Raw genomic sequence first — 14211 nt, forward strand, 5'->3', positions numbered from 1 at the left:
TTTCATTACATGGAAACAAGCGGCCATAATATTCCTAAAAAAGTCCCCTTTTGTGAGTCATACAGGTTGAAATATGACATGTAAATGATGACAGAATTCTTATTTTTGAGAGAACTGTATGTTTTGGATGCTGGTGTCTCCATTAAGCGTCTTAACTCCATTAACAAAGCTAGACCAGCACTAAACCAGTGTAAACCAGCTTGGAAATTCATACTGGTTTACACTGGTCTTTTCAGTAGAGGGTGAATGTTGAAAAAGAAAGAGTGGTGTGTTTGAATGGCAGTGAGATGATCAGGGTGGGTGTGAAGGTGACCAGGAGACAGAGACATGGAGGAGGAAGCCGCCATCATCATCATCATCATCATCATCATCATTATCGTCGTGGTTCCTGTTTCTCTGAGGTCTTACAAGGGGCCGTTTGTTTTTACCGCATCTGTGAGATCTCACAACAAACGATAATGATTTCGTTTGTTGATAATGATCATCGTTATCTGTACTAGTATTCCAAAAGTACGCACTAGAGGTGACTAGCTCACGAAACATGTGCGGCTCATATTTCACCCCAAAATTACAAATAAGAAATTGTATTTGGCATGGAATACATTTTGCATACATCATGATTTAATGCATTGTGTATTTTTAAGTCAGTTCATCACAATGATTTGATTGTCAGAACTGTAGGACTGTTTTTTACCATTTTAAATTTTAAATAATAAATCTTATTTTTTATTTTTTGCTTTGTAGTATTAAGAATGAGATTATTTTAAAATTACTGTAATGAGAATTTGAGGGAAAATGTCTCTGTATTAAACTTTAAAAAAGTACAGGAAGTACAACAAATACTACACTGCAAAAAAATCTTCTTGTTTATGGTGAAAATAAAAAATATCAAAACAAGAAAAAAAATACATAAAAAGCAGAAGGACAAGATACCCACCCCCTTCTCCCAAATTTGTATTTCCCAATGCGCTCTAAGTCCTCATGGTGGCGTAGTGACTCGCCTCAATCCGGAGGACGAATCTCAGTTGCCTCCGCGTCTGAGGCCGCCAATCCGCGCATCTTATCACGTGACTTGTTGAGTGTGTTACCATGGAGACGTAGCGTGTGTGGAGGCTTCACGCTATTCTCCGCGGCATCCACGCACAACTCGCCACACGCCCCACCGAGAGCGAGAACCACATTATAATGACCGCGAGGAGGTTACCCCATGTGACTCTACCCTCCCTAGCAACCGGGCCAATTTGGTTGCTAAGGAGACCTGACTGGAGTCACTCAGCACGCCCTTCAAACCCGGGACTCCAGGTGTGATAGTCAGCGTGACAAGATATTTAGTCTTGTTTTCAAATAAACAAACTTTGATGTGGTTTATGCTTAAAACAAGAAAAACTATTAGCCAATGGGGTTAGGAAAATGTGTTTGTTTTCCCTTTGAATCTAGTTGTTTTCTTACTTCATTGGCAAAAAGCTTTTTCTAGTTATAAGCATAAACGTTACTGAATTTCAAAATATCGCAATGTCATTTTGCTTCTCGAGTCAATTCATCTTGTTTTAAGAATAGTTTTAAAGATATTTCTACTGGAAATCAGCAAGACATTGATTTGTTTGCATTGTACCATGATGTATCAACTAGCTTTAATGAGTTTTATTGAAATAATTTAATATGATTTCTTTGGCATTACAGTAATAAAATTTTTTTTAGTTGCATTACAGAAATAATTTGTAAATTGCAAAAATAATTTAGACACCCTACTTAATTTAAAAAAAGAAAAATCTTGGTTACATCAAGGCTCTTAAAATGGAAGTGAAGGGGACCAATACTTTTTCAAAAGTACAGCCACAAGACATAAACAATATAAGGTGTGTGAGTGATTTTATCACTCTAAAATCATGTTGGCATGTATAATGTTACGTTATGTGGCTATACTTTTGAAACATACGTATTGGGCCCGTTCACTTCCATTAGTGTCTCACTGGAACCCAAATTTGTCCCTTTTTTAATAAACAACGGGCATACTTGTAAACTTGTTTTGAACCCGAAATTGTCTTCAAATATGAACTAGACGTGTTCGTGACCAATTCACCCTGACATTAATTTCGATGATGACAAAGATGATGTTGAAGACGCACGTCCTCGTGTTCCTCCTCCAGATCTGCGTGTCCCGGTCACCAGCGCCCTAGTCACAGACTCGTCACCAGTTGCATCTGTCCATCACCTTCACCCTGCGAGGGCTGCAGCGCAAGCCGCCCCTCGTCATTGGTCCTGCGTGGCGGAGGTTGGTAAAATGCAGAGATGTGTGCTTGACGTCCCGCGCTGAAGTACAGCTCGTCTGGTGGGAGGGCTGGGTGTGGCTCCGTCCCGAGTGCCTCGGGACTGCTGTCGGGATAGGACGAATCCCGGTCCCGTGCATACACGGAGGAGTCCGGTCCAGCCCTGCCCACGCTGTCCGTGATTTCCGCAGAGAAGCTTTCCGAGTCCTCCTCGCTCTGGTAGAACACGGACTGAGCGTGCTCCAAGAGGTGGGGCTTATCCGGTAGGCAGGGTTTGTCTGGTATTCTGGGCTTGTCCGGTAGGCGTGGTTTTTCCAAAGCTTTGTATAGTAACTCCTCCTCGTCCTGCGGGGGTGGGGGAGGGGGGCGGGGTAGTGGTCGTTGTGGAGGTTCTCGGTGACTCGTTGACGTGGCATAATCCTGACGGTGCATCGTAGAACTTGTTCCGTTGCCATAGCGATCAGTGGCGGGCCGCAAGTTGCTCTGGACCAGCTCAGATATGATCATTTTCTCCAACGCTGCCGCGTCGGAAAGGTTTCGCCGCAGACAGCCAGAAGGCTCCGCTCCTCTGGGTGTCAAAAGGGCAGGGCTGACCTCTCCGGACACGCACCCTGATCCCACAGGAACGCCACCGAGCAAGTCAGAGCTCCCCCCGTGCAGTGAGTAGCTGTTGTTGTAGTTTCCATTCAGTCGAACTCCCTCCAACCCGCAAGATTCACGACTGCGTGACAGTGTGCCCTCTACAGGACACAGAGAGAAATACAGGATTAGAAACCAGTTACAGTCATTTCAGTCCACCATCCTGATACATCTGGTACTAACATCAGTTTCGGGCAGTCCGATCACAAGCGGACAGCGCTAAATACAGTTGTAAACGTGGTCCCAAATTGATTCAGCAGTTTCAGTCTGTCCCAGACAACAGCAAAGGACAGCCTACTCAACTGTCAATCAACCATTGTGCTAAAACAAGCATTTTAAACTTTGCCAATTACGTACGGCTTTAAACGACAGACAGGAAGCTAAACAATCAGAGTTTAGTTGCTTGCTGTCTGAGCATGAAAAACAGTTTTCACAAACCCATTCGGAATGAATCTGAACCGATCCGTATGTGGTTTCAAGTCTAATTTAAATCATATTTGGTGTTTGATCAGATTTCAAGTAGTCGAACGCAACATGCTAGTAATGTAGCATACAATGCAAAGTACTGTCTTTTGCCCAATATAGTGAATGAGTGAACAAGTGATCGGTTTTGGATGCAGCACATGCATGAATGTGTAAATACATTAATGCCGCTGATATTTATGTTGTCTGATGCACCTTGTGAGTTCAACACTGTGGTGAGATGTCATGAGTTATTGAGGTGATTATAATCATCATTACAGAAACTTCAAAATCCAATTCAGACTTCGAATCCACATCAAGCACTTTTGTGTTCCACCAAAATGTCATATGAGTTTAAAACAACATGACGACTAAATGACGCCACAATCCAAATCAATGAGATCAAATATTTTTTCTCCATTCTGATGGTTGATGTGAACATTAACTGAAGCTCCTGACCCGTATCGTGCTGCCACATGATTGGCTGATTAGATAATCACATGGATGATGGTTGGTGTCAGACGGCTGGTTGAAACTGGTAAAGTCTACAGTAACTCAGATAACCACTCTGTACAATTGTGATGAAGAATATCATCTCTGAATGCTCTGAGAAACACGTCTCCCAGTGAGCTGCCTACATAGGAAGCATTTTAAGGCATCATAGCCAAGCAGTATATAATTATTCTCCCTTCCAAGATGCATTTTTAGGCCAATTTTTACTGTATTGTTAGCTTAGCAACATGCTAACTTCAAACTCTATTGAAGAGCATTTCAAATCAGGACACAGCTTGTCCGTTTGCGCTTTTCTCTGTACGCGCGCACTATCAGGACGACTTCTGACCCCAGATGCACTGTTCTGCATCTCATTGTTTTGGTTTTTTATCGTCTAGCGCAAAAGTGCTTTTTAAAATGTTTTTTAGACACTGAAAATTGAACAAGAACGTCAACTTTTGAAAACGATTCTCAAGACACCTGCATTCTGTTACATTAATTGCACTGTGTCAATCTTTTTTTGTTGTGCAAGAACGTTGCAGCAACCTATTTAGGCAAGAGGCATCAAGACAGCTCATTGGATTTGAAAGTGCACTGATGGCATGAAGTATGGAGATAACACACAGACAGACAGTTAGTACACATGTTCCATACTTGAGTTTCTGAAAGTGCCTGTAGATCAGTTGACAGAGACAGACAGAGCGAGAGAGAGAAAATAATACAAAACACAAGTAAATACAGATAAAAACCTTTTCATCTAAAGCTGAATGAACAGCACGAAACACAAACACAACACATACACATATGTAATGTCACATATACACTGACCTGTGGCGTTGAACACTGCTGGAGAGGGTGGGTTGAATGTTTCAGCCAATAAGGTGTTGTAAGGGGAGCCAGAGTGGGTCTGTAGCATTGGATTGGCCAGGAGGTGATTACCCATAGTGCCTGAGAATAAAGAGCAAAAATGACCTTAAGGAAGGGCGGGCTTTTGTTTTTCTTTATTTGTTCTTATCGTTACGCTTCCTGTTTGATATTGGCTCCTTTTGCAAAACATGTTTCAAGTCTCCAGTCTTGGTTATTAAAGCAACTGTTTAGAGCAGTTATTAGAAGTCACAGCTCATTATGATATAGGTCTTAAACGACTTAAAGAGAGTGTAGCGCTGCTTCCGAATATCTACTTCTCTACTACTATCATGTATTCATGAAGCAGAGAGCGAGAAATATGTGGGTGACCTACTATTTCCAGCAAGATGTTTAAGTGTGGATCGAATGATTCTTAACGATCCCATAATCTCTCGGGTGCTGAGGTGGAGTCACGTTCAAAACACTGGATTTAAAGGAGCGGCGGTGAATGGTGAGGCGGACGGCTCTTCTCAACTGTAAGTGTTTGTATACCAAGATAATTGTTCCTTGTGCTTGAATGGGGCTTGTTTGACAAAATCAAAGCAGAACGTTTTCGCGGTTGTTGTTTTTACATCATATATTCGGGTTACGAGACAACGCCAGCATCCCCGGATGAAGTATGTCTGAATTCTATTCATACTACTCACATGCATACCTAAAAGAACGTACTGTTTTGCTGGCAGATAAGTGTGTCCTTCATCGAACACAGTACACACTGTGACAGTACACGGTTTTGGACACAGCATAGGAGTCATTGTACAATCAGCTCTGGTAGACTTAGGTGTACTTATGACTGATAAACCCACAATTATTGAGGTGATAAACCTCCTCTTCCATCTACCTCATCATTATCCTTTGAACAGCAGAAGGAATGGATGCTCTTGGAATTGGAGAAAAACAAAATGACACAGAATATTAAGCTTTGTTCAGACTGCCACTAAAAATTGGATTTTTTGCATATCCAGATTGTATCCAGATGAGTTTTTGATAGTCTGGACAACAAACATTTTTTTTTTTTCAGAATTTCATTCAAACCACATCGGGAGGTGGCTTCAAATGTAATTGAAATCTGATTTATTCTGATGCGTCTCAGTCCGGACGCTCTGGCTGCTCAATTCTGATTTCAAATGGTCTTTTGCATCTCTCTTAACGCGACACAATGATGACGTTAAAAATTGGCGACTGCAGAACGGAACATCACAATATTTACCCGTCTCCTGGTAAAGCTCCTGGTTAAGCAGTTCTGCACCGCGACAGGACAGGGCACTTATTTGGAGAGTGAAATGATGCACCTCCATTTTTCCCGAAACTGTTTCGAAAGCATGGTCACATGGGTACGCCTACGTCATTACCAAAGCAACCCATGCAGATAGGTTGGTTATGTCTGAACATGCAAAACTGATTTGATCGCTTGCGACATTTGAGAAAAAATCTGATTTGCCTGCAGTCTGAACACAGCCTTAGACAGGGAATGATAGAGTCTGGTATTAGTGGCTTAAGTCATTCATCTCAGCAGAAGTTTGATGTTAACCGTTGTCTTAAAACAATGCCGAGATTTAATGAGGAGGATGTTGATGCATTCTTCAGCTTGTTTGAACATCTGATCTACTGGATATACTGCATATTCTACCCTAAGTGTTGAGGACAGCCAGGTGTATTTTAAAGTAAAAAAATGGTGTTGAAGATTTATGAGTTGTCTCCGGAGGCATAAAAACAGAAATTGAGGTGCTTGCACAAACATGCTGAGCAGTCAAGAAGTGTCCTGGGATTTTTAATGACCACAGAGAGTCAGGACCTCAGTTTAATGTCTCATCCAAAGGACAGTGTCTTTTTACAGAATAGTGTCCCCATCAATATACTATACTATACTGGGGCATTGGGATACACACAGACCACATGGTGAGCACCCCTGCTGGCCTCCCTAATACCTCTTCTAGAAACAACCTTAATTTTCCCGAGAGGTCTGCCATCCACATATCAACCAGGCTCAGCCCTGCTTAGCTTCAGTGGGCAACCAGCTACAGGGTGATATGGCTATGCTAAATAGTGTGTTATAGTGTGTTGCCCAACAAACAATGGCATTTGGGTTCTGAAATGAAGCATATGCTCGAGAATAATATCCCCAAGACGTCCTTGTCCAACTTGGCTTTCCCATGTTTATTGGTGAATAAGCCAGATGGAATGTATCACTTCTGTATGGACTACCGTAAAGTGAATAGCGTGACAAAACTTGACTCGTACCCATTACCACGTATGGAGGATTGTGTTGACCAAGTTGGGTCAGCTACTTTTCTCAGTAAATTCGACTTATTGAAGGGTTACTGGCAACTACCTTTAACTCGAGCACACGAAATTGCTTCCTTCATATCACCAGCGGGTCTACATTCTCATTCTGTGATGAGATTTGGACTTTGAAATGCCCTCACATCTTTTAATGTACTGAGTGGCGGCCGGTTTAGAGGTATGCACTGTATATTTAGATGACATTGTTGTATTTAGCAAAACATGGGAACAGCATCTTAGCCGTATTCATGCGGTTTTGAGCGGTTGGCTAAAAAACGCTGGTCTCATGGTCAACCTGGCAAAGTGTGAGTTTGCTAGGGTGACTGTGATCTATTTCGGTAAGGTGATTGGGCAAGATAATGTACGACCCATGATTGCTAAGGTTTGAGCCATTGATAATTTTCCTCCACCGATTCCTAAAGGAAAGTTTTGTTTGGTAATGACAGTGTATTATAGGAGTGTTTGCCCAAATTTTTCTTTTTGTTGTTGAACCTATTACTGATTTGCTAAAAGCAAAGTCTAAGTTTGAATGGACCCCTCAGTGTGAGCAAGCTTTTGAAAATGTAAAGCGGCTGCTCAGTTTTAGTCCAGATCTGGCGGCTCCTTGAATGGAAAAGCCTTTACAAATACAGGTAGATGCCAGCCAGGTAGGAGCTGAAACTGTTTTATTGAAGACTGACGAGGATGGGGTAGATATTTTTCATGCAAATTTAATCCTCAACAAACTAACCTAACCACGTTTAAAACTAAAATGACCATAGTAAAAGAGGCTCTGGCTCTGATTTGGGCACTGCAATATTTTGATGTTTACACCAATGAGACAAAACATTATGACCACTCACAGGTGAAGCGAATAAAGTTGATCATCTCCTAACAAGGTCACAGGTCAAGGTCTGGGTAGATTAGATGGTAAGTGAACAATCGGTTCTCGTAGTCAGTGTGTTGAATGCAGGAGAAATGGGCAGGAGTAAAGACCTGAGCGACTTTGACAGGGACCAAATTGTTATGACCAGACGACTGGTTAAGAGCATCTCTGAAACGGCAAGGCTTGTGGGGTGCTCCCTGGTGAGTATATACTGACAGTGGTCCGAGGAGGGACAAACCACAAATCAGCGATGGGGTGCTGGGCGCTGTCGCTCATCTATGCGCAAAGGCAACGATATCCCGTCTGGTCCGAACCGACAGAAGGTCTATTGTGGCACAAGTCACAGAAACCTTTAATGATGGTCAAAGTGTCACGGCACACAGTGCATCGCACCCTGCTGCGTATGGGGATGCGTAGCCGCAGACCGGTCAGAGTGCCCATGATGACCCCTGTCCACCGTTGAAAGCGCCTACAATGGGCATGCGAGCGTGATGGATCAGGATGCACTGTGGGAAGACGACAAGCCAGTTGAGGGAGTGTGATGCTCTGGGCAATGTTCAAAGTGTCTGACCATTCATGTGAACGTCAATTTGACACGTGCCACCGTACCTAAACATCGTTGCAGACCAGGTACACCCCTTCATGGCAGTCCATGCCTGGGCGGGTCGGCAAAATTTGGTTGCACATGGAGGACCAACAGCATATTAGGCAGGTGATCATAATGTTTTGGCTCATCAGTGTATGTGGCTGGTGGTACATTCCTAATTGTTGTGTATACTGATCACAATCCACTTACTTTTTTAAACTCCAAATCAGCGCCTTAATAGGTGGTCCCTAATTCTACAGCCTTACTGATGGAGACTGTATAAGAAACTTATTTCTGTCTGAAGCATGTGGTCAAAATTGTACTGATGTCATTAAAGGGGACATGTGACAGCATAAAAGGGATGAACAGACCATGTATGTGTATATTTCACCTCGGGTGAGTGTGGGTGTGTTGTTAATCTCTGTTGCCATGAAGGACGACTCTGTTTGACGCCGAACTGTGTCATTCCACATCCTCCTGATACGACTCTGAACACACACGCAGAGGAAACGATTTCAGCCAAGACTGTATAAGTTACTCTTTTTCAACTTACCATAAACATATAAATACAAACATGTGTGTGCGTTACCTGTCTTTGTGCTGGTGCGTGTCGTGATTGGCTACCGCTATAGTAGCGATTGTTGCCGCGGTGGGCAGAGCTCTTCAGAGGACCATGGGAACTGGCTGAGGAGGCGTGGCCACAGCAGCGTGATTGACGCAAGCATTTGCTGTATTCTTTCTGCACCTAATGGAAATACACAGAATAATCACTGTAATCAAACAATTAATGAAACATTCAATGGTACATCATTTTTTGTTATCTAATATCACACAGAAATGACAGAGTAATCAATAATTGTGCAAACTATAGCAAGTACACACACTCCTTCATACCTTCTTCTGAAGAGCGCAGTGCAGCAGGAAGATGAACATGCCGTGTAAAGCATTAAATGAAGTGAACAGATACGCCATCACCACACTGTTGTCATTAATGAACAGGAGGCCAAATATCCACGTCAAAGAGACGAGTAACAGCAGTGTGACTGAGCTGACCGTCCAGCACCTGAAAACACAGACAAAAAATATATAAATGTAAATATTATTCTGCATGTACAATACACACAAACAGATTGCCGAGGCATGACCCCTGACCCCTGTGCTCTTACTTGATGTTGTCGAAACGGCTGGAGTCTGGTTTCAGCACGGTGGAGTGACGCAGAATGCGATGAACAGTGATCACCAATACCACCAGATTCAGCTAAACATAAGACCAGATGAAGTCACACACAAGAAAATGTCAAGTTTACGTCTATGCGCCAAATGGAATATCACCATACTGTTTACTGCACACTGCGCAATATACACAAAATAATGTGTGAAACAGTGATCAAAGATACCTTATTTAATGATAGTATGCTACACTGTGGTCACATGACCTCATCATGTTCCATATTCAGCGAGTGGCTTTCTGTTATCTCAAAAATATGATTATTTTGCATTTTTAATTCAATTTTGTATTCAAATATCAACTTTTGGCAGACTGATGAAATAACTATTCAAGAAAGAGATGTAAAACCCAGTCCGTCTGTCATTCTGGATATGGAAGGCCAAATCGAATGCATTGCATAAAACAATGTGCATGCTGTTCATAGTATACATTGCTAATATCTAATATACAGTACAGTACCATTGTGTGGTATATTTGTAATGAATACAATTTATTTACTAGTAGATTAAAGTGAGACTCACCAAGATAACAAGGGAGGCGGGGCCAACAAATGTCCAGATGAAATAGTTATCCACCTTCAGCCAACAACTACACAAAACACAAGAGATATTGTATATATCACACACAATAATTTTTTCACATTTTGTTATGTTGCAGCCTTATGATAAAATGCTTTAAAATTCCACATCAATCTACACTCCATACCATTGGTGGAGAAGGGCCTTGGTAAGAGAGGCGACCAAACACCCAATGGTCACCCTGGTTGAGCTCCAGAGATTATGGGAGAGACGGGAGAAACTTGCAGAAGGACGACCATCACTGCAACACTCCACCGATCTGGGCTTTATGGCAGAGTGACCAGACGGACGCCTCTACTCAGTGCTAGACACATGAAAGCCAGCTTACAATGAGCAAAAAAGCACCTAAAGAACCCTCACTCTGTGAAAAATGTGATTCTCTGGTCTGATGAAAGGAATGGTCTGCACTTAAATAGCACCATTTTTAACCTTAGAGGTTACCAAAGCACTTTACACTGTGTCCCATTCACCCATTAATGGCGGTAGAGCTGCCATGCTAGGCGATAGCCTGCCATTGGGAGCAACTTGGGGTTCAGTGTCTTGCCCAAGGACACTTCAGCATGTGGAGTCATGTGCGCCGGGAATCAAACCACCAACCCTTCGATTAGCGGACAACCCGCACTACCACCTGAGCCACAGCCTCCTGAACTGTTTGGTCTCAAGTGTCATGTCTGGAGGAATCCAGGCACCGCTCATCACCTGCGCAATACCATCCCAACGGTAAAGCATGGTGGTGGGAGCATCACACTGTAGGGTGTTTTTCAGTGGCAGGGACTGGGGACTGGTCAGGGATCAAGGAATACTGAACGCAGCAAAATACAGAGATATCCTTAATGAAAACCTGGTCCAGAGCACTCAGGACCTTAGACTGGGCCGAAGGTTCACCTTCCAACAGGACAGTGACCCTATGTACAAAGCCAAGGCAATGCAAGTGTGGCTTCGGGACAACTCTGTGAATGTCCTTGAGTGGCCAAGCCAGAGCCTGGACTTGAACCCAATCAAATATCTCTGGAGAGATCTGAAAATGGCTGTCCACCGACGGTCCCCATCCAACCTGACAGAGCTTGAGAGGATCTGCAGAGAAGAATGGAAGAAAATCCCCAAATCCAGGTGTGCAAAGCTTATCGCATCATACACAAAAAGACTTGAGGCTGTAATCGCTGCCAAAGGTGCTTCAACCAAGTACCGAGTTAAGCGTCTGAATACTTATGTCAATGTGATATTTAAGTTTTTTCTTTTTAATCCGTTTGCAAAGTTATGGTTTTTGATTTGTCATTATGGGTTATAGAGTGTAGATTTATGTGAAAAAGATTATAATTTAAAGCATTTAAGCAACATAACAAAATGTGTAAAAAATGGAGGTGTCTGATTACTTTCTGAACGCACTGAACCTCAAAAGCCTAACCTAACCCTAAACTTGCCAACAACTCAACAACCACACATAACTCACGCTTTGGGTCCTCCATAGCTCCTGTAGTCAATAGCAGTTGAAATAGCCACTACCAGCGTTGGGAATCCATACGCAGTAAGGTAATAATATTTGCGCCGAGATGTCTCGCTCTCGAACACCTCCACCATCAACACATACAGCTGGACAGTCTCCATACAGAGCCAGCAGAAGACCGACAGCAGGAAGAAATGAAGCAGACCGGCCAGCACTGGACACACAACCTACACACACACACACACACACACACAGAGATACAACTGAGACATTAGTGTTTAACAACTGCTGTGGACTGATTAGATCTGATATACACTGAACTGGTCTAGTGTGGTTTGGGTTTATCTGGTCTGATATGGTCAGATGTTGTCTACTGTGGTCTGCATTGATCTGATCTGGTCTGATTTGATCTAGATCAGTCTGGATTGTTCTAGTATATAATGCTTTGGTCTGGATTATTCTGGTGTGTCCAATGTCTAGTTTGGTTTGGTCTGATGTGGTCAGGTTTGGTTAGATGTGGTCTGGCTCTGGTCTGATGTGGTCTAGTTCATCTTGTGGTTTGGTCTGGCTTTGGTGTGATGTGATCTGATTTGGAATAATGGGGTCTGGGTTATTCTGCTATGTGATCTAGATTGGTCTGATATAGTCAGGTTGGGCTTAGTCTGGTCAGATGTGGTTTGGTTTGGTATGATGTGGTCTAGATTAGTTTGGATTGATTTAATGTGATCTAGTGTTGTGTGGTTTTGTCTGGATTAGATCTGATGCAGTTTAGTCTGATGTGGTTTGGTATGTGTAATCTAGTTTGGTCTGACATAGTCTGGTTTGGCCAGATGTGGTTTGGCTTTGGTCTAATGTGGTCTTTATCGGATCTAGTGTGATGTGTTTGGTCTGGCTTTGTTCGAACGTGATCTGATGTGGTCTAGTTTGTTCTGTGTGTCTGGTGTGACTGGTTTGGTCTTATGTTGTCTAGTTATTCTGCTGTAGTCTAGTTTGGTCTGATGTGGTCTAGACTGTTTTGGATTTAGAAAGTGTTATCTAGTGTGATTTGGTTTGGTCTGGCTTATATCTGATGTGATCTGGTTTGGTCTAATGGGGTCTAGTTCAGTCTGAATTTATCTAATGTGATCTAGTGTGAAATGGTTTGGTCTGGATTTGATTTGATATGGTCTGGTTTGGTCTGGCTGTAGTGTGATGTGATCTGATGTGGTCTAGTTTGTTCTGAGGAGTCTGGTGTGACCTGGTTTGGTCTGGCTGTGGTCTGATGTGGTCTAGTTGAGTCTGGATTTATCAAGTGTGATCTGGTACGATGTGGTTTTGTCTGGCTTTGGTTTGATATGATCTGATTTGGTCTGATGTGGTCTGGGTTATTCTGATGTGGTCAAGTTTGGTCTGATGTGGTCTAGTTGTCTATGATATGGTCTAGATTGGTTTGGATTAATTTAGTGTGGTCTAGTGTAATGTGGTTTAGTCTGGTTTTGATCGGTTGTAAAATAGATTTGAGTTTGGATATGATATTTGATCTGGTGCGGTCTAGTGTAGTCTGATGTGATATGGTTTGGTAAGTGTGATATAATTTGGTCAGATATAGTCTGGTTTGGTCTGGTCAGAAGTGGTTTGGCTTTGGTATGATGTGGTCTAGACTGGGTCTGGATTTGTATAGTGTGATCTGTTTTGGTCTGGATTTGGTCTGATGTGGTCAGATGTAGTCTAGTTTGTTCTGTGTGGTCTGGTGTGATCTAGTTTGGACTAATGTGGTCTAGTTCAGTTTTGGAATTATCTATTGTGAAATGGTTTGATCTGATGTCATATGGTGTGATCTAGTATAGTCTGATGTTATCTGATCTGGTTGATAGTGGTCTGGTCAGATGTGGTCTGGCTTTGGTCTGATATAGTGTAGATTGGTCTTGATTTATCTAGAGCGATATGCTTTGGTCCGGTTTGATCTGATGTGATCTGGTCTGGCCTGATGTGGTCTGGTGTGGTCCAGTTGGTCTGGTGTGATCTGGATTGGTCCGATGCGTTCTGGTGTGCTTGAACTCACGGTGTAGTGTGTTTTGTCCATGCCGATGAGGAAGAGCAGCTGTGAGATGAAGAGTGTGAGGCAGAGGTTCTTATGGATGGTGGTTCTGTCGCTCTGTAGACCTCTCAGACAGCAGAAGGTGGAGATACACAGAGCCAAACACACCAGAGAAATCACCATCCCCACCCACGTGATGATGAACAGAATCAAGCCCTGAACTCCACCCGGATACTGAGAGAAAGAGAAGAATGCTATAAGAACTTGGAAATGGGTGTATAAAGGGCAAACGTGTATATTTGATTGTGTATTGTGTGACTCACAGCAGGCTGCTGGTGGCTCATGAGCACAGCGAAGTTGGTGAGATGTGAGCAGGCGCAGGTGGTGTGTGTGTTGTTACTGTGCAGACGTCTGCAGCCCTGCGATGACCACTGACCCTTCATC

At 42.9% G+C, this 14211-nt stretch overlaps 1 protein-coding gene across 2 annotated transcripts in view; it reads right to left on the minus strand.

Moving 5' to 3' along the window:
- Positions 1-950: 950 nt before the first annotated feature.
- Positions 951-14211, minus strand: part of LOC127643903 (adhesion G protein-coupled receptor L1-like) — a 46459-nt gene continuing 33198 nt past the window's right edge. The window contains exons 15-25 of one of the 2 annotated variants that reach the window (XM_052126841.1): positions 14091-14211; positions 13792-14001; positions 11757-11977; positions 10250-10316; positions 9667-9758; positions 9395-9563; positions 9090-9245; positions 8892-8988; positions 4689-4808; positions 4515-4532; positions 951-3007 (exon numbers count right to left, since the gene is read on the minus strand). The exon at positions 14091-14211 is cut by the window's right edge and continues 53 nt beyond it. In XM_052126841.1, coding sequence (XP_051982801.1) covers positions 2178-3007; positions 4515-4532; positions 4689-4808; positions 8892-8988; positions 9090-9245; positions 9395-9563; positions 9667-9758; positions 10250-10316; positions 11757-11977; positions 13792-14001; positions 14091-14211 — 2101 coding nt within the window. In that variant the 3' untranslated portion in view covers positions 951-2177. The remainder of the gene's footprint in view (positions 3008-4514; positions 4533-4688; positions 4809-8891; positions 8989-9089; positions 9246-9394; positions 9564-9666; positions 9759-10249; positions 10317-11756; positions 11978-13791; positions 14002-14090) is intronic. The other variant, XM_052126842.1, reaches the window with a different exon arrangement.

Source organism: Xyrauchen texanus, chromosome 5 (genome assembly GCF_025860055.1).
Source record: "Xyrauchen texanus isolate HMW12.3.18 chromosome 5, RBS_HiC_50CHRs, whole genome shotgun sequence".
Lineage (NCBI taxonomy): Eukaryota > Metazoa > Chordata > Actinopteri > Cypriniformes > Catostomidae > Xyrauchen > Xyrauchen texanus.